This window comes from Elephantulus edwardii, unplaced genomic scaffold (genome assembly GCF_000299155.1).
Source record: "Elephantulus edwardii isolate Elephantulus edwardi_28Jun2011 unplaced genomic scaffold, EleEdw1.0 scaffold00148, whole genome shotgun sequence".
In the NCBI taxonomy this organism is placed as follows: Eukaryota; Metazoa; Chordata; class Mammalia; order Macroscelidea; family Macroscelididae; genus Elephantulus; species Elephantulus edwardii.
This window is the reverse complement of record NW_006399898.1, coordinates 7,707,653-7,735,448: the sequence shown is the minus strand read 5'-3', so window position 1 is coordinate 7,735,448 and position 27,796 is coordinate 7,707,653. Positions and strand designations below refer to the sequence as shown.

Here is a 27,796-nt window from a genome sequence, read left to right as displayed (position 1 = left end):
CCTTTTGAGCCTAGAATTGAACCTCCCCTCCATGAAGCAACTTCCAGCCAAATGATAGACCTGTAAAGTAAACAAATAATAGTAGGTCTATAAAGCAAACAGCAACACCAGAGAGGAACATACTGCTTAAGACAACCAGCCATATGAGACCAGAAGGGCAACATTTGCTCCAAAACAAAACTCCAACAGCAGGAGAAAAGGATGAATGGGAACAGGGAACACTGGGAGGAATGCTGTTTCCAAGGGCCCTGCAGCCACTGTCACAAAGCAGAGTGGAGACAAACCATTGGACAGGAAAGTGATTTGCTCTGTAAACTTTCACCTAAACCACAGGAAAAGGGTTTTTTAAAAAAACAACAACAAAAAAAACAACAAGGGAGCTCTGGTGTCCTAGTGGCAAGACGCTGCACTGCAATCCCAGAGGTACGTGGTTCAAATCCACCAGATGCTCTGCTGCAGAAGGAGGGGGCAGTCTCCTCCGTTACCATTCAGATCTGATTTGATGGCACACATAAAAATAATACAATAAAAAAAATTTAAAAAGAAAAAAACGCCAGACTCATGCCAAAAGAGGTTAACGCTGGTGGTCTAATGACAAGAAGCTGTGCTGCAATCCTGAAGACATGCTGTACGAGGCCACCAGCTGCACCATGGGAGGAGGATGGGCAGTCTCTTCCATGTGATTAACTGCCTCTGAAAAACCACCAGAGGGTCAGCTATGGGTGGGTTCCAATCTACAGTACACAACAACAGTGCAAAAAGGATGACCTTGTCTGATCTGGCCCTGTAGTATACTTCTGCTTCCTTCTTTTATCAATATTTGTTGAGTAAATTAATTAAAGATGTCAGTAATTTAATACTGCATTTCTCAACCTATTGTAATCAATCCCTCCTCAAATATTGAGTCTCTACATATGCCAAGCACTGCTGTAAATTATGACTCCAGCTCTTTGCACATCTCAAGAAGAATTAACACCATTGAGTCGTGGTGCTGGAACAGAGTACTGAATATCCCGCGGACTCCCAAAAGAACAAGCAGATACATCCTGGAAAGAGTGGGACCAGAGCGTTGCTTGGCGGCAAGGATGACGAAGCTTCATCTTTCATACTTTGGATGTGTAGCTAGGCAAGACTGTTCATAAAAAAGGATATCATGCTTGGAAAGATGGAGGGTCCCCCCAGGTGGGGAAGACCCCCTGTGACTTCAACAATGAGAAATGGTGAGGATGGTACAGTATAGGACAAGCTTCAGTAAACTGTTCATAGGGTTGCTCTGAGTCATACTTGGCTCAACAGCACCTAAACAACAGAATGCTAAATTCTGGAGACATCCCAATGACAAAACAGACATGGCCTCTGCATTCATGAGATTAGAATCCTTGGGAGAGTTGGACATTAATCACATAGTCACACAATGTAGCAAATGCTACAGATAAGAATCATAAACCTTAATGTGGAAGCACTTTCCAAGCAGATCTGATGTTTTCCTCCTCTTCTTGAAGAGCAGGGGTTAGAGCCGGGTTCGGAATGCTGACTGTTCTTAAGCAGGCAGATCCAGGGCAAAGACTGTTCAAAGTGGAAGGAACGGTGTTGCAAACAAGAAGGCAGTGTGTGTGCTTGTAGAAGGCAGGAAGGTGAGGGGAAGGAGACAGGCAGAGCCCTCTGCAGGGCTAGTGTGCATGGTCACGTGGGCCTCCACTCTGGTGACATAGTCAGTCAGTGAATTTTCCACAAGGATGTTAAAAAAATGAAGGGGTTTTTTTGTTGGTTTGGTTTGGTTTGGTTTCTTTCAAACCTTTTGTTTGCTTTCCTTAGAATACCAAAACGCGGGCTAACTTTGGCTCCCGACCTTTTGCCTATGCGGAAGGACAGGCCCACCGCAATGCTGCCGACTTGTGCACTGACCTGGCAGAAGAGATCAGCGCCAACTTCGAGGCCCTACCCTTCGCCATGGCCTCTGACAGTGACAATGATGCTGGCACCAGCATCGCGTCAGACCCGGGCACTCACGGGCCACCATGCCGGATCGCCGCTGTGGCAACTGCTCAGCAGCGTGAGTCACTGTCTCCCAGAGCCCCTTTGCTTCCTGGGAATTCCTCACATCCACCTCATGTAGGCATCCTCGTCACATGCCAGGACTGCACACTCTGGTGCCTGCTGGCAAGCTGGACATCAGGCTGGGCAGAGAGGAGAAGAGAGCAGAGAAAGCGTGGTAGCATAGGAAGTGGCTCCCCTCTTTGAGGGGCCTGCCCCTGGGTTGTGCCAGTGGAGCTATACAGACGGGAAAGAGGCTCCCCATTGCTACAGACAGAACCCTGGGATTCCATTGAAAATCTCTGGATTTGTGACTTGAAGTTTTAAAACAGGGTCACTGCAGTATAATGAAATACTTATTGTTGAATCTAGGTGTAGGTATACTAATGTGCAGTCCAAAGCTTTTTTATTTTTTATTATGAACAAAAATGTTCATAATAAAATGAGGGGGGGAAATCCCACAGTTAACTCACCATCTGACAGCTCTCTGTAGGCCACCTCTAGCCCTGGGGCGGGGGCGGGGGGATACTGGTTTGCAGATTCTCTTGAGAGTGTTTAATTCTGTCTCATGATAAATTTTCTAAATCCTTAGTTCTGAGTTGAAGGAATCTTACCCATAAGAACTATTTTAGGATTCAGGGTAATTATGGATATTCATTTATTCTTTGACTCTGTGCTTCCCCCTCCAAAAACCCCCACAAAACTGTGAGTGCTTTCTGTCACATAAAAGAATTTACTTTGTCAAGAGTAAATACCTTTTCCAGGCTGCTTGTGCTTAAAATGCACTGTCACTGTGCTTTGTTACAGAATACGACAGTGACACTTCCTGTCATTATAAAGTAGAACTCAGTTATGAGAACTTCATCACCTCTGGGCCAGACCCCCACCCGCTTCCCATTGCAGATGATGAAAGTGATGATGATGATGACGACGACATCCCACAGGTGAGAGAACTAAAGTTTTCCCTTCCCCTGGCTCCCTAGTGACCAAGACAAACCATGAGAAATGACTGACCTAAAGGTGTGAGGTGAAAGTTGTCACAGTTCCAGCTATGTGATTGTCTTTGCGTGGGACTCTGAGTGTTCATTTTCTACACCATATGTCACTGGCAGTATCTCTTGGGCTATTTTGCATTGTCGAGATCCAGGTATTACAGAAACAAAGTACTCTGGTAGTAATTGAGCAGGAAGGCTGGGAATCAGATAAATGCTTCTGTGGTTTTTAGTGGGAAAGAAGAAGCTTGCTCAGTCTAGCTGACCCCTCCCTGGGCATCCACGGGACAGACGTAGCACATTGAATACAGCATTTCATCACCAGCCCTTGAGTTGGAAAGACCTTAGGAGGGGAAGAGCTGAGGCTGATTCCCTCATCACGTGCTTGCCCTCTCCTTCCAGGAAGACCACTATGCCCTGCTCGTGAAGGCGTGGGAGACCAAAGTTTTTCCTACTATCCGAAGACGCTTCCGCAATGAAGCTGAGCGAAAGTCAGGCCTGGACCAGATAAAGGGTGCCTTGCAGCTAGGTCTGTATTTATATTTGCCTTAGGATCCCACTTCATGAATTGAAGATGTGTTTCAGGTGAAAATCAGAATATAAGTCAGGAAGGGTGCTAGCGGTCAATTATGTTGGCATGAGCCAGACATAAGAGCACCTTCTTTACCTTTGTCAGACTCTGTCTGTGCACTTGTGTCTGCATAGCTAGGCTTTCATTTGTTTAACTCATTGTTTTGAGATGATGGGCTGCTGATAGGAAGCTGGGCTGGGTATAAAGGGAAGTTGTATGGCTGGAAGTTCACGCTTTGGACTCTGTAGTCACAGCTGCACTATTTACCAATTGTGTGACCTTGATGATGAAACTTCCCCCAGTTAGCCCCCCAAAATCATCACCATTCCTCCAGCTAAGAACAACATAAATTTTAATTCTATTTAATAATTCAAATTTAAGAATCAAACCAGTTACCTCACAATTGTTGATGAGTCTTTAAGTGCAGATGGTTCATTTCTATTTAAGGCTATTCTTCATCTTGCAAAACATCTACCTTTTGAAATGCAGAACTGCTTTTCCCACTAGACAAGTTGCCCTTCCTCGTAGGACATTGCTGTGAGCTTTATGTCACTGGTTGACATCCAGAGATTGTTATTGTTGTTGTTATGTGCCGTCAAGTTGCATAAAACTCGTAGAAATCCTATGTACAATAGCTCTAAAGGCTGCCCTGTCCATATCCAGTCTCACGGACTGACACGCCTACTCACATTGCCCTAGTTACTGGATCAGTTCAAGTCCTCCAGGGTGGTCTTTTCCTGTGCTGTCCCTTCACCCTTCCAAGCATGATGTCGTTCTTTCTCCAAGGACCAGTCTCTCCAAAGTATGTGAGATAGAACTTCAAAATCCTTGCCATCAAAGAGAAACTTGGTTTCACCCTCTCCAAGACAGACCTATTTGTTTTCTTGGCAATCCATGGTATGTTTAAGACTTTTCTTCAGCACCACAACTCAAAGGCGTCTATCCTTCTTCTATCATTCTTAGTCATTTTCCAGCTCTCTGATGCATAGCAACTAATTACGAAGATTTTGAGCCTTCTCCTGTCTTGACTCTTGCCCTGGGACGGCTATTGTTCTTAGACTCTGTTGAGTCGATTCTGTCTTAGATAACATCCGTGTACAACAGAATGCAGCCCTTGCCTCACCTTGCTCCATGGTCAGGTCATTGCCGTGGGAGCCACTGTTGTAGCTGCTTTGTCAGTCCATCTCCTTGACCGTCTTCCTTTTCTTCACTGGCTTTCTCCTCGACCAAGCATGATGTCCTTCTCAAGAGACTGTTCCCTCCTGATAGCATGTCAAATTACAAATAACATTCTGGTTATTTTTCCTTTAAAATAGATTTGTTTTTCTACCTCCAACTCTGATGCCACATTCATTCCTTATGTTGAACAGCTCTTCAGAGTATCTACTCAGCATACAGATTGAAAAAGTCTGATAAACGGTTACAACCCTATTGCACACTTTTCCTGATTTAAAACCATGAAGTATCCCCTTGTTCTGTTCTAGTGATCTGCTTCTTAGTCTATACATGAATTCCGCATGAACACAATTAAATATTCTGGAACTCTCAGTCTTTACAATGTTTTCTGTAATTTGTTATAATCTGCCTCCAATTCATGGACCTCCACTCTTGTTATGTGCTGTCAAGTCATCTACAACTCATAGTGACCCTATGAACAAAGGCTCTGAATTTTGCCCTGTCTTCAGCCAATATCGCCGTCTCTGCCATACTTGACCTCATTGCCACAGTCACTGTGTCAATACAGCTCACATCTAGCATCTTCTTCTCCTGTACTGGCTCTGTCCTTACAAGTATGATGTATTTCTCTAAGGACTGATCCCACATGACAGCATGCCCACAGAGCTTTAAAATCTTTACCTTCAAGGAGCCAACCTGGTTTCACCCTCTCCAGTGCAGACCTGTTTATTCTCTTGGCAGCCCATGATATGTTCAGTACTCTTCTCCAGCACTACAACTCAATGGCATTGATTCTTCTTCTGTCATCCTTAGTCATTGTTCAGTTTCAGATGCATAGCAAGCAATTGAGAAGACCAGGGCCTGGTTCAGGTATATCTTAATCTCTAGACTGACATTGTTGCTCTGTAGCACTCTGGAGAGGTCCTTGGCAACAGATTTTCCCAATGAAATTTGTCTTTTGATTTCCTGAATGCTGATGCCAAGCATGTTGCTTATGGATCTGAGCAAGATGAAATCTTTAACAACCACAATCTTTTCTCCATCCATCAAGATGCTGCTCATTGGCCTAGTGCTAAGAATCTTTGTTTTCTTGATGTTGAGATGCAATATATATTGAAAGCTATAGATCTTGACCTTCTGTAGCAAATGCTTCAAGTCATCCTCAATTTTGGTGAGCAAAGTTGTGTCATCTGCATAACGCAGGTTGTTGATGAGTCTTTCTCCAATCCTGATGCCACATTCCTCCTCGTAAAGACCATCCTCCAGAATGATCTGTTCAGCATAAAGATCGAAAAGATAGGGAGAGAAGATGCCTCCCTAACACACTCCTTTCTTGATCTTGAACCATGCAGTGACCCGTTGCTCTGTCTGGACAGCAGCCCCCGGGACCCTTTGCTGTCTTCACAATCTCTGCTGTTCTTAAGCCTGCTGTTATGGTCACTATGTGAGCCCAGCTTAGTGAAGGGGTTCCCCTTTTTTTCTGATCCTGTCCTTTTCCAAGCTTGATGTCTTTGCCATGGACTGACTCCTGATAACATGTCCTAAGTGTGTCTCTCCATCCTTACGTCCAGTGAACTCTCCAGCTGTACTTTATCCAAGGCAGATTTGTTTGGGTCTTGGCAATCCATGGGATATTAAATATTCTTCACTAATACCATAATTCAGAGGCAGTTGATTTGATAGGGTTGAATAAAAAGGGAGGGAGCTCTGGTGGCCTAGTGGTAAGAAGCTTCACTGCAATCCTAAAGGCAGACAGTTGGAATCCACCAGTTGCTCCACAAGGGAAAGGTGGGAAGTCTCCTAACATGTGATTAACTGCCTCTGAAAGCTGCCGGAAGGTCAGCCATGAGTAAGTTCCAATTTGATGGCACACAACAACTATAAAGAGAAAAATTACCGAAAGACTGTTATTTCTTTTTTTTTATTATTATTTTTGTGTGAGTGTACTGTCAAATCAAATCTGACTGGTACAGGAGGAGATTGTCCCTCCTTCCCCGGCAGAGTATCTGGTGGCTTCAAACCGTGTGCCTCTGGGATTGTAGTTGCAGCTCCTTACCACTAGGCCACCAGAGCTCCCCTAAGACTGTTATTTCTTAAGAAACATATCTGCTGAGTCCACACACATCAGTGATCCAGGAGTAGTTCTTTTTTTCTTGTATTGAGACCTGAACTAATCAGAATATATACATGTGTTTAATAACATCCAACACCTGAAAAGTATAGCTTCTCTGTTTTACCTTACCCCCCCATCTCTCCTTCCCCCTCCCCTTTCACCTTCCCATTTCATCAGTTACACACATCCTTTTCCAAGTTGTTAACTGCAGTATAGATATAATCCACTCGTCCTTGTGCTCCAGGTTCATTTTCAATACTTCTACCCAACATAGGGTTCATTGTCTATCTAGTCTGTTTATGCGCTCCACAATCTCCCCACCATAATCTTCCTATTTGATCATAGAGTACTAATACAGTACTTGTTCTTGTGACTAAGTTATTTTACTCTGCATAATATCCTCTAACTCATCCATTTTATTACTTGACAGAATTCTAATATACTATTGTACTATATTGGATATTATCCTATATTAGACATATTAGAAGCAGGAGTGACATCCACTTCCTAAGCAACATGCCTCTGGAAACTCTATGAGCTTTGATAAATGTTGATAGTTATAGAAAGTTATTAGGCCATTTGTTCATAGGGTCGCTACCAGTCGTGCTCGACTTGAAGGCAATCAACAATAAACACATTCTATTTATAGGACTAATTGTGTGTGTGTATGTTCCTGTTCCTCAAACTCAAACCTATAACTGTGCACTTCATCTTTCTTTTCACTCAACATTGGGAATATTTGCATATCCTATACTGTGATATGGTTGCTTCTGCTGTCTTATTAGAGCCATAGTCCAACTCCTGACCTGAGCCCCAGGCATGTAGTTAATATTCTCTTGTCTTGTCTGTCTTCCTAATTGTTGCTCTCTTCTCTTGTAAGAGGAAGCAGCAGTGTAAGTGAATTTGGATTGTTTAGGGAAGTGAAGTGAGGCCAAGTCACTCTAGCTGAAGAACCTTTTGTGGAGGAGATTGGAGGGGAGAATGATGAAGGGAGTGAGAAGTAGCCGTCTACCTAAGGACTGTGTTTTCTTCAACTTAGTCAGTCAAAGAGAACTCCCAACAAGGTGGATTGACACAGTGACTGCAACAGTCAGCAAGGAGGCTGTCACACGATCTCTGTCATTCATAGTGTTCCTATGTGTCAGAGTAGCTGTGACAGACACTAAATAATAAGATATAGGAAGTCAGCAGAGGACCCCGAGCAAAGGAGCAGTGAAATCTTACTTGCTAGACCTGGAAGAATTGGCTCCTCCATGCATTCTTGGCATCTGAAATAAAATACCCTCCTTGTGTTCTTTGACGGTGCACAACAGCTCTTACCTTCTTTTCATGCAACTTTTACTTGTTAAATGTAGTGCCACATTGGTTACTGTCTGCCTTGAAGCCACAGTCTTTTGTCTTATTTATTTTATATTGATTTACTTACGAAGTCCCACATAGTATACATAGTATTTCACAGTTTTCTTCATTCACATTGTGTTTCATACAATCATTCCCATGCATTATGTGTTACGAAATTAGTCACCATTGAACCTTGTCCATCATTACCCTGTCTTTTTCAGGTCCCCACCAGATCCTTCCCATTTCCTTCATCCCCTCCCACCTCCCTCCAAATTGTGCTACCCTATGGTTTTGCCCCTACCCAGCCTCACCCCTCTCATACAATGAAGGACTGTGCAGCTCTCAGGAGCAATGATCTAAAAAAATACTGCATAACTAGGGAAAGACTGGAGAGCATTATGCTGAGTGAACTCAACCTCTTAAGGACAATACTGCATAAGACCATTATTGTAAAAATAGAAGGATAACTAGTAAAACAGGTATGGGAACTTAAGAGAGGACAGGGTGGGAGCAGAGGGGTGACACCACACAGTCTTGACACAGGGCATTGATTTTTAGTGTTTTGTTCTTGATTTCTTGTACTTGTTCATGGTGCCTTCACGAGCCTCCTGGGTATTGAGCCTTGTGTTAGGAACTGAGATGTCTACTGGAAACAGTGTAGAGCTTGCGTTCCAGTGGGAGAAGCTGGGAATACCCAGACACGCCTCCTTGAGATTAGAATCAAGCATTGCAGCTTGAGTGACCTGTCTTCTCTGGCCTCTTTATGAACATGGGGTATAATAGGAGACCCAGAGGTAACCAGACAAAAGCAGACTTAAATTTGGGAATAAGAAACACTGTTTGTTCAGGGAGGCTGGTGTTTCTTACTGCCTGCCATGAGAGAGAAAAGAGGAAGAGAGACAATGCAGTACTTGGATGGAAGTTTTTTACTGTGTCCATTGAGCTGTTTGCCTTTATTGTACCATGTATTCTTCCACTTATAATTAGGGTTAAGGTTTCTGTTTGTTTTTGTCTTTTCTTTTCAGCTGTTTGTTCTGGAGTTGTTTTGAATGTCTGTGCCCAGGGGTCTCTTTTCTTCCTCTGCTTGCCTTTCTTGCTCATTGTCAAGTTAGAACTGACTCAGCTAGCCCTTTACTGGGTTTTCAAGGTTGTAAATCGAGTGGAAGGAGATTGCCCATCTTTCTCCCAAGAAGCTGCTGGTAGATTTTTAACCACCAGAGAGGCCTGACCTTTAAGTTAGCAACACAGCACCCTACATACCAAAGCCACTATATTCTCCTGACTTCCAGTTTAGGAAAGGGAAAACATGCACCAGAGAGCCAGGCATTCAGTTATCAGGGAGTAGGGTGGTCAGAGTCAGATGAACCACTCCTGCTCATGACTCAGCCAAAAGCCCCCCGAGCACTTGATCTCATCTTGCCAAGGGCGTTCTCTCAGCAAGATCCTGCCTTGAACCATGGCCACCAATTGGACTCTATTGATTAAAACACTAAGCTTCCAAAAACAAATCACTCCATATAGCAGCGGCACAGGCTGAAAGGAGAATGGAGAGGTCTCCACGTGCCCTGAGAATTGCTCTGTGATGAGATACCCCACTCTGCTATCACGTCCTGCTTAGAAGGTCCATACAACCCTGCTCCTGGGCCCAGTTATATCTGGCATGCTCCAGCAGGCCCAAAGTCCTGCTTACTAGGCAGGCAATAGAAGATGGGTTCAAGTGTTTATTTTTTTCCTCCCCACTAGTCATTTACAAATTATGTTTGCATACTTTTGTAATGCTGGATACAATTTCTCATTTTCCTCTCCCTGGCACTTCTTTTCCTAAGCACCCTCTCCAATTACAACCCTCTTATAAATCCTGCTCAGATAATCACTACACCGTTGTATTACAGCAAGACCAGGGTTTGAGAGAGTAGTAAAGAACATCCATTATTGATGAATATTGGTAAACACTTCAACTTTTGGTTCTTCTTACCAACTGTGCCCTGAGTGTTGTGCATGTACCTTTGCCCATATGTGATTGTATTGCTGTGAGAGAGATTTCCTGAAGTTCAGCATTAAGCCGGAACACATCACACTTGGTAACCCCATCTAATCACCTCCCCCAAACGGTTGCATGCTCCCACAGACCTTATTGGGAAATTCTCTTGTCTCTCGTTCCAGTGTAAGTATTTAACACAGTTGGTCACTAGAGTCTATCCTATGTTACCCAGAGCTGCTGTTTCTTCCAGGCATGGTGGATATCGCCAGACAGACTGTTGAGTTTCTCTACGAGGAGAATGGTGGCATCCCCAGAGACCTTTACCTTCCCACCATTGAGGACATCAAAGACGAAGCAAACAAGTTCACGGTTGACAAAGTTCGGAAAGGTTCTGCTTGCTTCTTCAATCATGTTATGTGTCCTAAGAAATGAGAAGTTGAGGTTTTCCCAAGCACAAGTCTGTGCCAGCCAGCTGCTGGCTCCATGGGGTGATGCATCCTCCTCCAGGATGACTTGTCTGAGATCAGATATCACCCCACATTCTCACATAGGAGCTTCCGAGTGAGGCCTCCAGCCGCAGCAAGGTGCAGCAGCGGTGGAAGTTCATCTCATTCCCCCTCTGGTGGTAGTGCCCACACTCCCAGAGCTCAAGTGAGAAAAGTAGGAGACAGGACAGGAAATGAGCAAGCCAGAGAGGCCCTTGGGCTCAGCCCTCGGGCGCAGTCCGCAGAGGTGATATACTTGCTAGACATGGTTTTACTATGCTTATTCCAACTTCAATAGAATGTGTTTATTTTTTTTTCTTTCAAAGTCTGTTGCATCTTTCTTTTTGGGGTAATGAAAAAGGTTTGGGATTATTGGTGATAGTCGCAAAGATGGTTAATGTAATTCATTAATCTCACTGAATTGTACACTTAGAAATGGTTCAGTTGTCACAGTCTATGTTATATATGTTTAGCAAATCTTTTCATTCTGCGTGTTTTGCATAAACTAAAAACCTACTGCCACTGGGTTGGTTCTGACTCCTGGGGACCCTGTGGGACAAGATAGAACTAGCTGCCCCTATAAATCTTTACAGAAGCAGGCCAATACATCTTTCTCCTGCAGAGCAGCCAGTGGGTTCGAACCACTAATCTTTTGACTAGTGACCACTACACCTCCAGGCCTCCTTCATAGATTGCATTTGGGGAGCAATGAGGAAACTACAGAAACCACAAAAAGGAGAAATTAAAATCACTCATTCTTAGAGTCACGAGATGAGGTGCACAAAAATAGTAGAATACCAAAAAAAAAAAATACCCACCAAAAACCAAACCAACCAAAAAACACCAGAATCCCACAGGCAGGCCAGGAGTAGCACTTCCCTTTTTGGGTTTATTTCTTTATTATTGTGGAATATAAGTTGACATACTACAGAACTCACCTTTCTAAAAGGTAAAATCCAGTGGGTTTTTGTACATTCAAGTTGGGTAGCCCAGAGCCTTCCTCCCCAAGAAGAAACCCTGTATGCCTTAGCAGTCATTCCCCGTTTACCTCCTCCCTAGAGACCAGTGTAGGCTCCCTGCCTCTACCAGACGTTTCACAGAAGTGAATCAGCTGTACCTTCCATACACTTGTGTGTCTGGCATCTTTCATGAGCACTCTTGCTTCCAGAATTTAACCATATGTGGCACCTAGTGGTGCTTCATTCATTTCATGACCGAGTAATATTCTGTTGTATGGATAGACCATGTTTTATTTGTCCATTTAGGGACATTTGGGTTGTTTTCCACTTTTTAATTGTTATGAATAATACTATGTAGACATTTGTGTGCAAGTTTTTGTGTAGATACATTTTTCTTTCTCTTGTACAAAGAAAGAAAATATATTCTCAACGTGGTTACTGAGTCATATGGCAACTCTATGTTTAATTTGTGTGTGTGTGTGTGTGTGTGTGTGTGTGAGAGAGAGTGTACCGTCAAATCAGATCTGACTGGTACAGGAGGAAATTGTCCCTCCTTCCCTGGCAGAGCATCTGGTGGATTTGAACCGTGCGCCTCTGGGGTTGTAGTTGCAGCTCCTTGCCACTAGGCCACCAGAGCTCCCCATGTTTAACTTTTTGAAAAACTGCCCGACTGTTTTCCAAAGAGGCTGCACCATTTTGCATTCCCACCACCAGTGTCTGAGGGTTCTACTCTCTCCAGATCCTCCCTAGGTTTTGTTGTTCGTGTTTAATTACAGCCCTCCCAGTGAGTGTGAAGTGGCATCTCACTCTGGTTTGATTTACATTTCCATAATAATGATAGCATTGAACATCTTTTCATATCTCTTTAGACACATATCTGTTCAAAGCCGTTTGCCCATTTTTACCTGGATTATCTGTCTTTTTACTACTGAATTGTGTCTGTAGAACATTTTATTGTATTAGCAATGAGCCCTATCCCATTCTGATTATAACTAAACAGAGGTTTATATTTGGTGTTAGATGCTGTAAGAGCTATTCTAGACCCTGGAATAGCACATCCCAAGATGGTAATGGTACTTGCTCCAAAAAAATAACTTGTTCGGCTCTCCACAGGTCTCACGGTAGTGACCCGCTCTCCAGACAGCAATAACGTAGCCAGCAGTACAGTTGGAACCGCTCTGCCGAAATTTGCCATCCGAGGGATGCTGAAAACCTTCGGGCTTCATGGAGTTGTCTTAGATGTTGATTCAGTGAGTTAATAACTTTTCACGTCTGTTGAAACTTTCATACCCAGACTGACCATACCATAAAAAACAAACAAACAAAAAAAAAAAAACGTTGGCACATAAAGGTTGCCCTTCAAGTTAGGGAAGAAGAAGCCAAGTGAAAATGCTGCCAGGCCAACTGACTGATAATTGGTGTTCCCACAGGCAAAGGTCAAGACCTGTGATAGATAGTAGGCTCGGAGCGCTTGATGCCAACAGGTCCTTCAGACTACACCACCGTATACTGTGCGATATTGGCCACAGCCATTTTCAAGCTGTGTTTTTGCATAGTGTCCACCAAGCTCCAGGAGGAAATAACCCCTCCTGTTGTCCTTCATAAAGGAACCTGGTAGGCCAGTCAGTGATTCAGCAGCCTTTGGATGCTACTTAAAAAGTCAGCAATTCAAACCTACCAACCTGTCAAACCCTACAGACTTGGAAACCCTTTGGGGCAGCTCTCCTGTGTCCTATAGGGTTGTTATAAATTGGAACTGACTTAGTGTTTGTCCTTGTTGTTGTTGTTGTTGTATGCCGTTAAGTCACCTGGGACTCATAGTGACCCTGTGTACAGCAGCTCTGAAACCTCCTCTGTCTTGAGCCAGTCTCATTGACTGACACACCTACGGAGGTCTTCCTCTCCTGTGCTGTCCCTCCACCCTTCAGAGCATTATGTCCTTCTCCAAGGATCAGTCCCTCCTGGCCATGTGCCTAAAGTATATGAGACTGAGCTTCAGAATCCTAGCCTCCAAGGAGAAACTTAGTTTCAGCCTCTCCAAGACAGACTCACTCATTTTCTTGGCAGTCCAAGGTTTGTCCTTAATGAGTAGATAATCCGTCATTGTCATGATTCCTTTATGTTAAGACACATTCAGAGTCATTTTTCCATGATTTTTATGACATTGCCTCATTGGTTCCCTGAATCTTAATTTCCTTATCTTTTAAAACAGATGTGTTAAACTAGAGTCATAGTTTTCTTCCCCCTCTTGCAGAGCCCACTTAAAGGTTAAAGGTCTATGCAAGGCTTTAAGGAGTGTAAGGTGGGGAAAAAGCAGAGAGGAATGGAATAAAGCAAAAGGTTTCTTGGGGGGAAAAAGGATCCTTTTGTAAACAATGAAATGATGAGCCTGGGATTGCAGACTCATCCTAGTGCTTGAATAATTTTTCATGCAAGGAAAGCTGGTAAATCATGCACAGATTAGACTAAATAATCTTTGTTGAAACCTGTCACTACATACAAAGAGATCTGAACTTTGGTCTCTATTTAAAAGTACAGATATGGATGAGGTTAGGTACCACTGTGCTTTAAAATCTGCTTTTTTTGAGAGGGGCAGGGGAGAAATCACAGGGTCGCATAATTTGATAGGTGGAGGGAGGGGGTAAAGGAAATGAGTAAGATTTGGCAGGGACCTGAAAAGATGAGGTAATGGTGGGCATAGTTCAGTGGTGATTTATTTTATAGACCATCTCCTCACCCCTCTGCTGATGGAATAAAACACAATGTGAATGAAGGAAAGTGTGAAACACAATGTATACAAATTTTGTATGCAAACCAATATAAAAGGGAAAAAACCACAGAAGCAAACAAAACATTAATAGCTAGGTAAAAATAACATTGACATTTGAATCCAGAATGTGTATGCATGCACTCCTGTGCAATAAAGTAGCATTATCAGACAGGTTTCCTGCTTAAAAATAAAAAAAAAATACTGACATAAAATAACATTACGTTTTACTTGGCAACAATGTGTGCTGCAATGTAGCAACTATTCTCTTTCAATTTCTTAGTTCTGAATGAATCCAGAGTCCTCTTATATGTATTTTAACAGCTAAACTAGCCCACTTTCAGTACTAAGCAGATGTGTTAGAACTTGTATACTTTCATTTCTCTAAGTTTCTGCTTGTAGACATTCATTTTTCTATTCCAACTGAAATGACTTTTTTAACTGATGCACTTATATGTAAGGATTTATTTATACCTCCATGCCTCTTAATGTTACTTTTTTCTTTATTCAGATAAGTATATAGGGGTTTGTTAATTAATATTTTTTATCATTCATATACATTGTGTTTCGTCCATGTACATTGTGTTTTGTGCACTTTCATTTTCATTCTATTTCCTTCATTTATATTGTGGCGTTTTAAGTATATAGTTTAAACTTAGCTTTTTTATGTTTCAGAATTTGTAAATTCCTTTCCAGCTAATTTATTGTGTAATGTCAGTGAGATAACAAATAATAAACACAAAAGCCTGAAGTTTAAAAAAGGTGTATATTTTACATATAAATTCTGTGTGTGTGTAATTTTTTTTTAACTTGGCAAACAATCATTGCTGTAAAAACAAAAAGCTCTTCCCAGGGAGCTCTAGTGGCAAGAAACTGCACTGCAATCCCAGAGGTGTGCGGTTCAAATCCACCAGATGCTCTGCTGGAGAAAGAGGTTCAATCTCCAGTACCAGTCAGATCTGATGTGACGGTATACACAAAAAGATAATAAAAATGAATTTTAAAAAATTTAAATTAATGAAAAGCTCTTCCCTTTTATTGTCATAGGTAAATGAATTAGTGCAGGTGGAAACATACCTCCGCAGTGAAGGAGTGCTAGTCCGATACTGGTACCCTATCGATATGTTGGAAAGGCCCCCTGCAGGCTACCGTAGGACTGCCACCAATGGCCTCGTCACATTGGACAATACCAACCTTCAAATCCACAGGTAAAAGTGAACCTTCTTATTAATGGGCCACAGCAATCTACCAGTTGCATTTTACCACCCAAACCATTAGTCTTGCCATGAAGATAGGAGGCTTAGCGTTCAAGCCGAGAGCTGAGGGAGAAAGGCAGCTCACCGTGGTAACAGTGAAGTGGGAGAGGATGAGAAGGACAGTTAGGGTGCCCAGTGTCCTCCGGCTTGTGCCACAGTCGGAGCCCTGGTGGCACCGTGCATTGAGTGTTGGGCTACTGACCACAAGACTGACTGTTTGAATCCACTATCCACAGTAGAGGAGAAAGATGGCCTCAGCAATCCTGCTGTGTTCTGTCCTGGAGGATCACTGTGAGTTGGAAATGACTGTGGCAGTGGGTATGGTACAGGCAGTCCTATTAAGTGTGGAGACAAAGAGTGACTGGCAGTTGCAGGGTGTGGGAAACCCATAAAGCATAAAAGATGGGAGAAGAGCTAGGATGTCCAGGTATGGTGTGAGTTAGCTCATATTGCTGGCTAATTGAGTATTCTTAATGTCTGCTTGATGACAACAGAAATTTGCAAACTTTCACCGTCCAGAGTTCTCTAGAGAAGCGGAAGTGCTAAAGGCACCTGCCTCCCCACTGCCCTCACTCCATTGCTTATAACTTGGCAAAATTCCTTCCCCTGTACCTGGACTCATTCCCTTAGGAATTACTTCCTTGATTTGTTACAAATCCCTGCAGCAATTCAGAGGAAAAATAGAACAACAAAGAGTGTTCCCAGCTGAGATGTTTTCATAAACTGGATTTCATGCTGTTGTTGTGCAGTGTTGAGTTGGAGCCACCTGATAGCTGACTCTCCAGTGGGTTTTCAGAAACTGTAAATGGCATGGGAGGAAATTTTACATTTTTCTCCCACAGAGCAAATGGTGGATTTGAACCACTTGCCTTTGGGTTGGCAGCACAACTCCTTACCAGTAAGCCACCACAGCTCCCTATCTTTTATGCTGCCAGCCATCAGTCACCATAATCTCCCATTAGGTTATCAATTTTGAGATGTTTATTAACTTGATTCTTTCTCTAGCTTTGACTTCTCGCTGGAGCTTTAGATGCCTATGTCTAGCCACCTCATTGGCATTCCCTTTGGCTATTGCATGGCACCATTTCAGTGATCTTATGGTCAGTTAGACAGTCACATTGCCCAGATTGGAACAGCCCGGGGGCAGCACCATGTGGTCATCTCCACTGTCCACACATTTTCGGGAGCTGGTCTCTGACCTTCTTCCCAAGTTGCAGCTCAGGCATGAGAGAGCTGTCACAGGGAAGGGTTCACATGGTAGCTGAACAGCTACAGATCTCAAACAGGAGCCACTTCATCCAGTAGCAACCCCACAGGCACAGCTTCTGGGGACCCTAGCAGGAGACTTGCCAGTCACCAGAATCACTGCATTCTGGGAAGCCTTGAAGCTAGGGTCACCCACCAAGAATGTTCTTCCTCCTCAGCACCCTCAGTCCAGATGTATCTGGCTTCTGGGGTCACATGTCAATGACAGTGCTTTTGTGAGGTACCGGAGAGTGGAGCCAGAGACAGGTTAATCCAGACTCAGTCCTCACATAGTAGAGGAAAGGATCGTTTAATAAGCACCTTAAATGTAGCACAGGAAGCGGAAAGGTGGGGTTTTGCCTCACACTGCGTCCTCACACTCTCACCGTCCCCTTATTGTGATCAGGGGACACGAGTTCTCCAGCCCTCACTCCTCCCGATCAGTCCCCACTCACTCTCCATGTGTCTCCTCTCCATGCCCAGCCGCTCCTTTCTCCCCTCAGAGCTGTTCTCCTCACCACAGCCAGAGTGATCTGTTAACCATCGCCATCAGATCACTTCACTTCTCCGAGTCAGACATTCCCAGAAGTGTCCTTGAGCTAGAACACAGACGGTTAGCCTGCTCGGAGCCCTCAGTGACGTGTCTTCTGTGTCCCCCAGCTACCCCCTCCTTCAGCAGTGCTCGTCTTCCACTCACCCCCTCTTTACACTGCCCCAAAGCCTCCAGACTTTCTTCTGTCGCTATGGATTTGCGGACATTACATATAAATGGAATCCTGCAGTATACGGTCTCTTGCGTCAGGCCTTTATTCCGTAGATCATGTTTCTGAGCTTTTGCCCTAGCCCTAACCTTTGTGATGGTGAGCAATTCTGCTCTGAACATCAGTGTACTACTTTTATTCTCTTTCCAGAGGGATTTTTGAGAAGGGGACAAAACAGAACTAAATGTAGCTTTAAAAAACCCATGTGTCTCACTTGGGGTCCAGAACGTGAGGCTGGAAGAGAAGCCTGCGATGTGGCCCTCACCCATGGGAGCCACACCTGCACTGCGTGCCTCCCTCGTACCCGGCGTCTCCCCTGGAAAGGTGCCTTCCCTTCTCTTCTTCTGTTGCAGAGAGCTGCTGCGATGTGAGGCCGCACTGGCGAGGCTCTACTGCCGCATGGCCTTGCTCAACATCTTTGCCCCCAAGCTGCCTCACTTGTTCACCCGCCTCTTCCACATTCCTGCCATCCGGGATATCACCTTGGAGCACCTTCAGTTGCTGTCCAATCAGCTTCTTGCTCCTCCCCTCCCAGGTAAGCTTGGTCTTGCTGTAGACACTGTAGGAATCAACCCTGAATGGAACACACCTGAGACAGGGTTCACCTCCACCCACGTGAGGAGGCTGTGCACCCATGGACAGCCTGGATCACCTTAGCCATGCCACGCCGTGTCAGGTGATCAGTGTGTTAGTCACTTTGACAGTCTGTGGAGCATTTGTCAAGCTTCCCAAGCTAATTGTACTTCAAGGAAAGTGGCATATTGTTTGTGAAATATCATCACTGTGCTCTTACCACCAGCATTCTGTTCAGCATTGAAAACTTCCTGTGTTCAAACTCTTCCAAAGGCGACCCATTAGATCAGTAAGCCCTCAGGCAGAGCTGTTTTCATGCACTGGCATGAGAGTAGAAACCAAGTGTGTGCTTTCTCTCCTGGTGGACACCAAGTGACCAATCAGATTTCAGCCCGACTCAAGACCGAGGAGTCCCTCTGATCTTCCTCTGCCATTCTGCCCTAAAGCTGCAACCTTGGTCCCCAGCATCCACGATGGGGGCAGGAGGGTGGCCACTCAGTCCCATCAGCCACACTGCCAGCGGATGGCTGCCTCGGGCTCGATGCATCCATCAGCTCGATGCTGCCTCAGCCCGCGTGTGTGTACCTGTGTGTTTATGTGTGTCTGCACACGTGCTTTCTCACCACTTTGCCACCACAGTGGCTGTAGTAAACTAACCATGAGAATTTCCTGCTGCTTTATGGTCGAGGCGACCACGACTCTTAATGACCCTATGAACAGTGGCTCTGAACTTGGCCCTATCCCGAGCCAGCCTCACCATCTCTGGCACATTGAGCCCATTGCCACAGTCACTGCCAGTCCCTCTCTTCCTCTTTCACACTGACCCTCTACCTTTCCAAACATGATGTCCTTCTCCAGCGATTGGCCTCGAGACTTAGAAATATGTCCGCAGGAGGCTTAGAGTGTTTTTAGACAAAGAGTTTTGCTGTGATGATCCAACCAATACATTGTTCTACACAGTCTGATCCAATATTGCCTGGTGCTGCCCCATAATGGTCAAATGAGTTAGACACTGGGAGCCCCAAAATCTAGGCAGTTGGCCCTATTTTTATCTCTTTAAGAAACTTGAGGCTTCTACTTAAGGTTTTATTTTAGGAAGTGGCTTTGCTACTAAACTAGTGATGGAATGCCCTGGGAGTATCCCACTGCAAAGGTTGGTTGTCTCTGGGTCTGCTGCTCATTTCCTTACCCAGCATCCAGTGTCACTGCTGCCCTGGGCCCTGTGCACTGGTGTGCTCTCCCCTGTCCGCAGATGGCACCATCAGCTCCAGCTCCATCCTCCTGGCACAGTCTCTGCAGCACCGCATCCATGCCCAGAACTGCTCGGCCACAGATCTCTTCTACCAGGGCAACTCCCAGACCCTGCGTGAGTGGCTCAGCGTGGCCATCACACGCACCCTGCATCAGGGTGAGGACAGCCTGCTAGAGCTCACCAAGCAGGTCTGCGCCTTCCTGCAGGTAAACGGCAAGGCACCCACAGGCAATCTCAAGTCCCTGTGGAGATACCGAGTCCCCAGCCACACCAGTCCTGTCTGTGGATGCTTTTCTGGCTCATCCCGGGGAGTGCTCTTCTGTCCTGATTCTGTCACAACCATGTTCCTGAGATGAGAGAATGCAGGAGTACCCACCCATCTTACCCATGGCTTTCTTGATTGAATGTCTCTGCAGACAGCTCCGGAGCAGTTCCCCTCGGAAGAATTCCCAATTTCTGAGTCCAAAGTCAACATGGATGTTAATTTCCCCGGGGCAGCTTTTGTCGTGGTATCTTGTAAAGAAAGCCAGTCTGGATTCCGCAAAGAGTAAGTGGCCGCCTGCTCACCGGAGGAGGGTGGGGAAAGAGAAGGAAACCTGATTATGCTGAAACTAAGAGGAAAATGCTCAGATGGGTTTCTTTATTAATGTCCACTTTGGTTTTAAATGGTGAGGGTGGCACAGGACAAGACAGGGTTCAGGTCTGTTGTTCACAGGGCTGCTATGAGTCATACTTGACAGCATCTAACAACCACAGGGGTATTAAATGGCTCCTCTGTGGCACTACTGGTGAAGTACTTGACTGCTAACTAAGAGGTCAGTGGTTCGCACCTTCCAGCTGCTCCACAAGGGAGAAGATCTGGCAATCTGTCCCCGTAAGGATTTGCAGCCTTGGAAACCTTGTGGGGCAGTACTCTGTCCTCCAGGGTTCCTGTGACTTAGAGGTCACTCCACGGAGCCCAGAGCAGTGGTGTTTGCAAATCACTTGAGCTTCTGCACACATTTACCAGTTTTGGAAGTTACGCTCTGAAGAATGATGTACAGGGACTCTTATGTAGTAGCCATGCTCTGTTCCCAGTTTCTCGTCACCAAGTGTGTCCTGACTAACTCCCCTGGTGTGCAGCTCCTCCCTGTACAAGGCGCCGTGGGCACGCGTGCTGGTGTATGGACTGGGCCACAAAGTCAAGCGTAACGGTCAGCTGAACCTCATCGAGGCCGTCTGCTACCCGCGGGATGCATCTCCAGCCAACACTGGGCTCACGCCGCCCCCCACCACCAATCAGTATCCTTCTGTGATCCTCTCCACGGACAAGGTCCACATCAAACTGGGTAAATCTCCAATGAGCCCTCAGCTGAGGACAGAATGGTGTGGGACCAGGCTCTTCTTTCCTTCCTGAAGGTAGTGAGCACCTCGGACCTGGCTAGGTCCGGTTTGCTATCTATAAAGACTAGTACTGCTTGGAATGGCGTGTTTTCTCAGCAGTGCTTGCCAGGACCTGTTTTCTCGCTCGAGGAAGGCCTGGCGAGTACTGGCTGGCCTCTAGTGGGGCTTGCCTTTCTGTTCACAGACCTGATCCAGGATGCATCACTGTAGAGTCAGCTGAGCAGAGCAGCCTCATTGTCGGGCTGCCTCCTGATTTCTCAGTGAGGCCAGTGGCTCTTCAGGGCAGCAGCCCAGGGCGTGGCTGCTCCCTCATTGGGAAGCAGCGTGCATGGGCTGGGAAGCAGCTTTGTCTCCTTTCCCCGCAGTCTTTTATGAAGCCCTGGTGCTCTAGGATACACAAGGGCTGCACCTCTGTAGATCCTGGTGCTGGGGTGCCTGCTCCTTTTACCATTGCCCCTGACTCCGTTTCTCAGTAGACACAGAGAGAGAGAGAAGACATGATCTCAGGCACCCTTATTCTTCTCTGGTCCCCCAAGGACTAAGACAGTTTGCTAGAGACGTTGTAAGGTGTGTTTAAACTCTCAGCCCCCGCAGTGGGCTTTGACTTTCCCTACAGGCCAGTCCTTCAGACATTGCCCCTTTCGGGAGTGAAATGAGATGACATGTCTCGATATTCTGGTTACTGCTGAAAAATCTTGGTTGTCCTGTGGCCTTGGTTCCTCTTCTGTAGAGGAGGATAGTACTTGGCCTGTGCTGGCTTAGTTTTTTAAACACTATTAAAAACCAAGGTTCCCATCCTAGTTCACATTCACCAGTAGTCACCCTACATGGTTCCTCCTCATCTTCCAGAGACCGTGATGTTTGTCGTGGGTTTGGGGACAGTGTAAGGCACAAGACGGACTGGACTGGCAATGTTTTTGCTCTCATTTGTTAGCAGTTTGGGTCAGACTTAAAGCATGAAAATGGCAGGAGATAATAAAGAATCCACAGCCATCGTCTTGGAAGTACCTTAAGTCTTAGGAACACCTTGCTGGTCTCCTGGCTAGGCCCAAGCTTAATGTTCTTACAGCTTCTGGGATAACAGCTGTCCAAAGAGCTGCAGCTCTCTTTACCACACTTGGAATAATAGCTTGATGAACCCCTTTTTTCACTGTGTCTTTGGGTTCCCAGTCTAGATCAGACAGCTGGTCAGTGTCTCCCTACTTGAGGATGATCATTCTTCCCTCCTCCCCACATTGCCCCCAATCCCATTGTCACACCACTGTGTGCGGTTGAGGCGATGCCCTGCCTCCTCTCTGCACCTGGCCCATGACTCCGTCTGGAGCATTGGCCTTGCGTTTCCTCTCACCTGGACAGGTGTCTCCGCCCTTTTTTGTCCAGGCACCTGCCAGGCCATTTTCTCAGGCAGCTCTTTCTTCTAGGGGTTTCTCCACCTCCTGGAGCTGTGCTGGTGCTGCACTCTCTGCCCCTGGAGTTCCCACTGGCCATGGCCTTTGCTGAGCAGCTGCTGTCCTGGAGAGCAGAGGACGGTGAAGGGAAGTCTGAAGATGAGCCTGACAGTATCCCTACGTCTGTCCTCCTGCACGTAGTAGAGCTGCTAGGTAAGGCTCCCATCCCTACCTTCCAGAATGAAGGGGCCAGGGTGGCTGTCACGGCCTGCAGAGTTTACTGAGTGACACAGGCAGAGGGCACATTTGCTCAGGCAGCTGCAGACTAGACCCTGGACTGGGGGCTGATTTCATTGTAGGGTGTGAACTTCATATCCATGATTTGCAGACTGTTTCTCTTCTTTTGAGAGGTAACAGTTGATCATGAAAGAAGATTACTTGTATCTCAATTTTTACTTTTAAAAAATAGATTGATACCATTCCTGTACCTCGAGGGTAAAGAATGAACTATGATGCAAAATCAGGTATTTGATACTCGTAGCCCTTGAGTGGTTCAGCCAAACTCAGACTCCCTGCCATCAGCTAGATTCCAACTCCCAGCAGCCCTGTAGGACAGCATTCCTGACCCATTGGTTCTCCAAGACTGAAGGGACTCTCTATAGGAGCACACTGCCCTGTCGCTTCCACAGAGCAGCTGGGCTTCGTACAACTGACATTTTGGTTAGTAGTCCAGCATCTTAACCATAGTGCCACCAGGGCTCTTTGAATCCTTTCAGAAAGGGTCCATTTGTATCTCAAACTTACAATGTGCATGGTTCACCCTCTTATTAATTTACCACCAAAAAACCCTTGAAATCAGTATTGAACTCTAATTAATGATACTAATTATTAATATGTTTAAGGATTAAAACAGAATTATGCCTGCAAGTCTCTCTGAAATCATTAAGAAATACAGATAGACAGGCAAATGGCTGGACAAGTGGAAAGCTGTGTAGTAGAGCAATATAATCTTGGGAGAATCTGGGTAAGAAATGATAGTTGTTGGCTGTACAATTCCCTCAACCTTTTGAAAATACAGTTTCACAAAAATGAAATAGTGGAGGAAAAAGAGATTGCGGTGTGTGTTATGAATGCATTTTTCCAAAAGTTACAAATGCCTTCAAAATTCAGACAAATGAAAAAACCCAATGAGTGGGTAGAGGAGGGGGACTAGTGACGTGAAGAGTGCATCCTGTCACTCAGCCCCCGTGGCCTCAGTCCAGCCTGAGGGCCAAAAATAACAGATGTTGAAGAGCCAGGAATTCACAAGTGTTGAGTTCTCTCTGCCTTAGATGTCGCCAGCAACTCTTGTTTTTTCAGGCACATCTGAGGATGTGTTTGGAGCTGAAGTCGGCTTTGGCCCTGGTGGGTCTGTTTGTGAGAATAAGAAGATAATATATTATAATAACAGTAATATATAATAATAAGCTTGCCCCTGGTCACATGGAGGCTGAGGGATCCTGACATGAACCCTTGCTTGTCATTCTGACTTTTAATGATGCCCATCTTATATACTAGAGGAATGTGAGGCTTCTACAGGATGTATGGATGAAGGACAAGGACAAGTGTTCCACTCAGTTCTTGAAGTCCAAAAACGGAATGCATTCTGTCATGATCCAGAGAAGGCAGAAATGCTCACAGCAGCAGAAGAGAAGAAATCTTAGGAGCGATGGGGGAGATGCCCTATTGAATTACACAGTTATTAAAAGTATATCTGTGACTTAAAAAATAACCAAAACTGAAACATACCTGAGGAACAAGGTAAACAAGATCAGTTCCTGGGCCACCCTGTTAGGTTTTGCTGGAGAATTCTTTCTCCACCAATGTCTGATAGCGGGGGGTACAATATTGGATCTGGTGTGAGCAGTTGGCCAGTGGCCTCTGAATGAGTGGAAGAGTGGCAGATGTCCTCTGTGATGGACTGTTTGAGAGTCTGTGGCCCATGACAGTCACAAATCTGTTCCCTGCCAGAAAGGGCAGCAAGCTTAGCCCCTCACTGGACTTTGTCGGAGTTTCTCAGTGACTTAGCCAGGCCAGCCCTGCAGTCTCGGTCCATTTTTGACCCTGTACAAGACCATCTGGGCAGAACACGCTGTGATTACACTCATAACCAAGGACTCAGATGGCTTAAGGTCCGGGACCCTTGAGTCACGGAGAGATTATCCACCTCTTTACAGGACACACACACACACACACACGTGTGAATTTAAGAGCAATGTCTACTACAAAGGGGACCTTGCTACAAATGTGTGCCATTTTGTTCTTCCCAGAAATTCACAAACTTGTGATGTCTGCATGCAGAAAGTCATGCATCTTAGCCCTTACTTGTTCAGTATTTTTTATTGCAGTCAACTCCTTTTCTTCCTGTATTTAAATTCATGTTTAATCTTAGGAGGGACATTCTATCACTAGTGTTACATTTGCCAAAATAAGAAGATAACTGTGAAAAAAAAGAAAAAAACATCAAGAAAGGAACCACGGTTACAAAATGTTAACTAAAGGCTGTGTTTACCTTGTCTGACTTTGAGTCTGCCTTGTGCTCTGTTAAAAATGGAGCTTGGCAAGTGTGGCAAAGGCGTTGAAAACAGTACCAGCCCCAGGTGAGGGTTTCCTGCTGGCAAGTGAAGAGAACTGAAAAAAGTGAATGAAATAAAAAAATAATCCATTTAGGGAGCTCTGGTGGTCTAGTGGAAAGATGCTGCACTGCAATCCTGAAGGTACAAGGTTCAAATCTACCAGATGCTGTGCGGGAGAAGGAAGGGCAATCTCCTCCTGTGCCACTTGGATCCAACTTGATGGTACACAACAAGAAGAAAAAAAAAACCAAACCAAAAAACTGTTTCCAGTGTGTTTCTTTGCTGTCTGATCAAATTAGAGTGTGTATTTATCCTTCTTCCCCCATAGTAATCTTCCACCTTTGAGAAACACTATTCTAGTGACTTAGACCAACTTGCTTGATCACATGGAGCCCTGGTGGTGCAGTGGATTAGGAGTTGGGTGGTAACTGAAAGCAGTCCAGATCCACCAGACTCTCCAAGAGATGCAGATGAGAGCTGGCCTCCCATCAAAGTTGACACCTTGGAAACCCAATGGGGAGGCTGCCAGGTGCCAGCATTCACCCAGCAGCATTCTCTTTGCTTTTGGATTTGTTCAGTAGCAAGCAGCCTAAAACACAGTGATGAGTGAAGAACGGGGCTGCTCATGAAACCCCAGCCACTCCTCAGGAGAACGATGGGGCAGTCAGTGTGACAGGCAGCCTCAGAGACCATAGGAGGCAGCTCCCCTCTGTCCTGCAGGGTCTCTGAATTAGAGGTCACTCAGTAGCAGTCCGCTGGGATTTGGTCTCCTGAGAAGCCTCTTCAGACAGGAAATAAAGCTGCTCTGTGGGAGCAGGCTGATGTTCTGGTGCAGAGCCAGCCCACTGTACCTGAGTCTCAGCTCTGTCCCTGGGAGCTGCATGCTCTGGGACCCGTCCTTTGGCTCTTTGAGCCTCTCTCTCTTCATCTGTGAAATGGGAATGGATAACGGAGAGCTGTCTCACAGGATGGTTGGGAGGGTTAAATGCCAGCAGCCGCTTCTGATACAGAATAAACATGGAACGGTCACCTTTTTCTACCTCTCTTTCTCTCCTTTCTTTTTTTTAAATTTTTTATTATTATTTTGTGTGTGTGTACCGTTAAATAAGATCTGACAGATATAGGCAGAGATTATTGCCCCTCGTTCTCCAGCATCTTTCTTTCTTTTTAATGTTTAGAATAACTTTATGTTTTGATCTGGGCTCAAGTTTTTAGAGCAAACTGGTTTTCCATTTAACAGTCCCTGCCCTTCTTGGTGTGTAACACTGACTAACACCCCCAAACTATAGCAGCACTCCTTGCCTCTCCCTGTCTCCCGTGTCCATTCCTCCTCCCTCCCGTCCCTCCCGGCCTACTGAGCTCTGTGCTGCCCTTTTGATCTTGTGTGGTTGGTTGTTTTAGGAAGCACATACATCCGTCATTAGTATTCACCTTCTACGCCTGTCTGTTATTTGGCTGAGAATTGAGCCAGGGGAATGGTTTAAAGGGTGACTCAGACCCTGCTCCTGCTCAGGGAATGGTCACCATGCTCACGCTGTTTTCTTGCCTCAGGAAACTTCCTGTGGACCACAGACATGGCTGCCTGCGTGAAGGAGCAGGTATTCCACCTGCTGGCAGAGCTGCTGCGAACGGTGCACGCCCTGGAGCAGCGGAAGCATCCTGCCAGCCTCTGCCCCTCCATCGCCCTCCAGCTCAACCCCTGCCTGGCCATGCTGATGGCCCTGCAGTCGGAGCTGCACAAGCTCTATGATGAGGAGGCCCAGGGCTGGGTCTCAGGCGGCACCTGCACCAGCGCAGGGCCAGCAGTGGCTGCCGACCAGGGCAGGTTCTCCACCTACTTCCATGCGCTGATGGAGGGCTGCCTGGCAATCGCTGAAGTCACTCTTCCTACCAACATGAGTGTCACGGCCAGCGGGGTGACCACCACCCCCGCCCCGAACCTCAGTGACTCCTCCTCCTCGTCGTCTTCCTCTCCAGGACAGACGCCCCAGAGCCCCAGCCTTCTGTCCAAAAGGAAGAAGGTCAAGATGAAACGAGAGAAAGCCGCCTCTTCCGGGAAACGTGTGGCCCCGCGCACTGCGGAGTCAGACCCTGCCCTGCTTAGCATCGGGGGTGGCAAGCCTGAGGACATGCTCTGGTTTCACCGGGCCCTCACCCTGCTCATCATCCTCCGGCACCTCACCAACAAAGACCCGCAGGGGCTGGGTGTGACGAGCGATGCTATCACAGATGCCTGCCAGGCCCTGGTCGGCCCGACGGCCCACAGCCGCCTGCTGGTCATCTCTGGAATCCCCACCCACCTGGACGAGGGCATTGTCAGGGGTGCCATCCGGAAGGCCTGCAATGCCCATGGCGGGGTCTTCAAAGATGAGATCTACATCCCACTGCAGGAAGAAGACCCCAAGAAGCCGAAGGACAAGGCAGAGGGTGGTGACAGGAAAGGCGAGCAAGAGAAGGCACTCAGCTTCCCTGGCCCAGATAGCCTGGAGGTCAGCACGTCCAGCAGCCTGACCCCCGCCATGAGCATCAGCACGTCCGCCTCCACCAGCCAGGCCTCCATCTGCAGCTCCCAGGGCATCTCACAGACGGTCAGTGACCTGTCTGTGGACCCACTGCCCTCAGGTCTCGAGCTGCCCATCCCACCAGGCCTGCTGGAACCCCACGTGGTGTCCAGCCAGGAGAGCCTCGACATCTCCCTGTGCAGCACGGGCAGCCTCGGGAGCCTGGGCAGCCTCGGGGAACCCCTGGACAATGCCGAGACAGCCTCAGTGTCTGACGTGGGCTCCATGTACACGGTCACATCCCTGGACAACCAGCCCCTCGCCGCACGGCCCATCAAAGGCTTCGCAGTTGTGGAGGTAAGGGCTCACAGACCTGCACTACAGCTGAGGTCATGACTAGGGG

At 46.2% G+C, this 27,796-nt stretch overlaps 1 protein-coding gene across 1 annotated transcript in view; it reads left to right on the top strand.

Annotated features, from left to right (window-relative positions):
• The window catches only part of HECTD4 (HECT domain containing E3 ubiquitin protein ligase 4), a 133,077-nt gene that overhangs the window by 90,400 nt on the left and 14,881 nt on the right, over positions 1–27,796 (top strand). The window contains exons 49-60 of the mRNA XM_006894679.1: positions 1,816–2,053; positions 2,842–2,978; positions 3,429–3,555; positions 10,459–10,596; positions 12,766–12,902; positions 15,467–15,627; positions 18,035–18,216; positions 19,507–19,712; positions 19,923–20,053; positions 20,629–20,834; positions 22,311–22,490; positions 26,444–27,750. Of these exons, the coding sequence (XP_006894741.1) occupies positions 1,816–2,053; positions 2,842–2,978; positions 3,429–3,555; positions 10,459–10,596; positions 12,766–12,902; positions 15,467–15,627; positions 18,035–18,216; positions 19,507–19,712; positions 19,923–20,053; positions 20,629–20,834; positions 22,311–22,490; positions 26,444–27,750 (3,150 nt within the window). The remainder of the gene's footprint in view (positions 1–1,815; positions 2,054–2,841; positions 2,979–3,428; positions 3,556–10,458; positions 10,597–12,765; positions 12,903–15,466; positions 15,628–18,034; positions 18,217–19,506; positions 19,713–19,922; positions 20,054–20,628; positions 20,835–22,310; positions 22,491–26,443; positions 27,751–27,796) is intronic.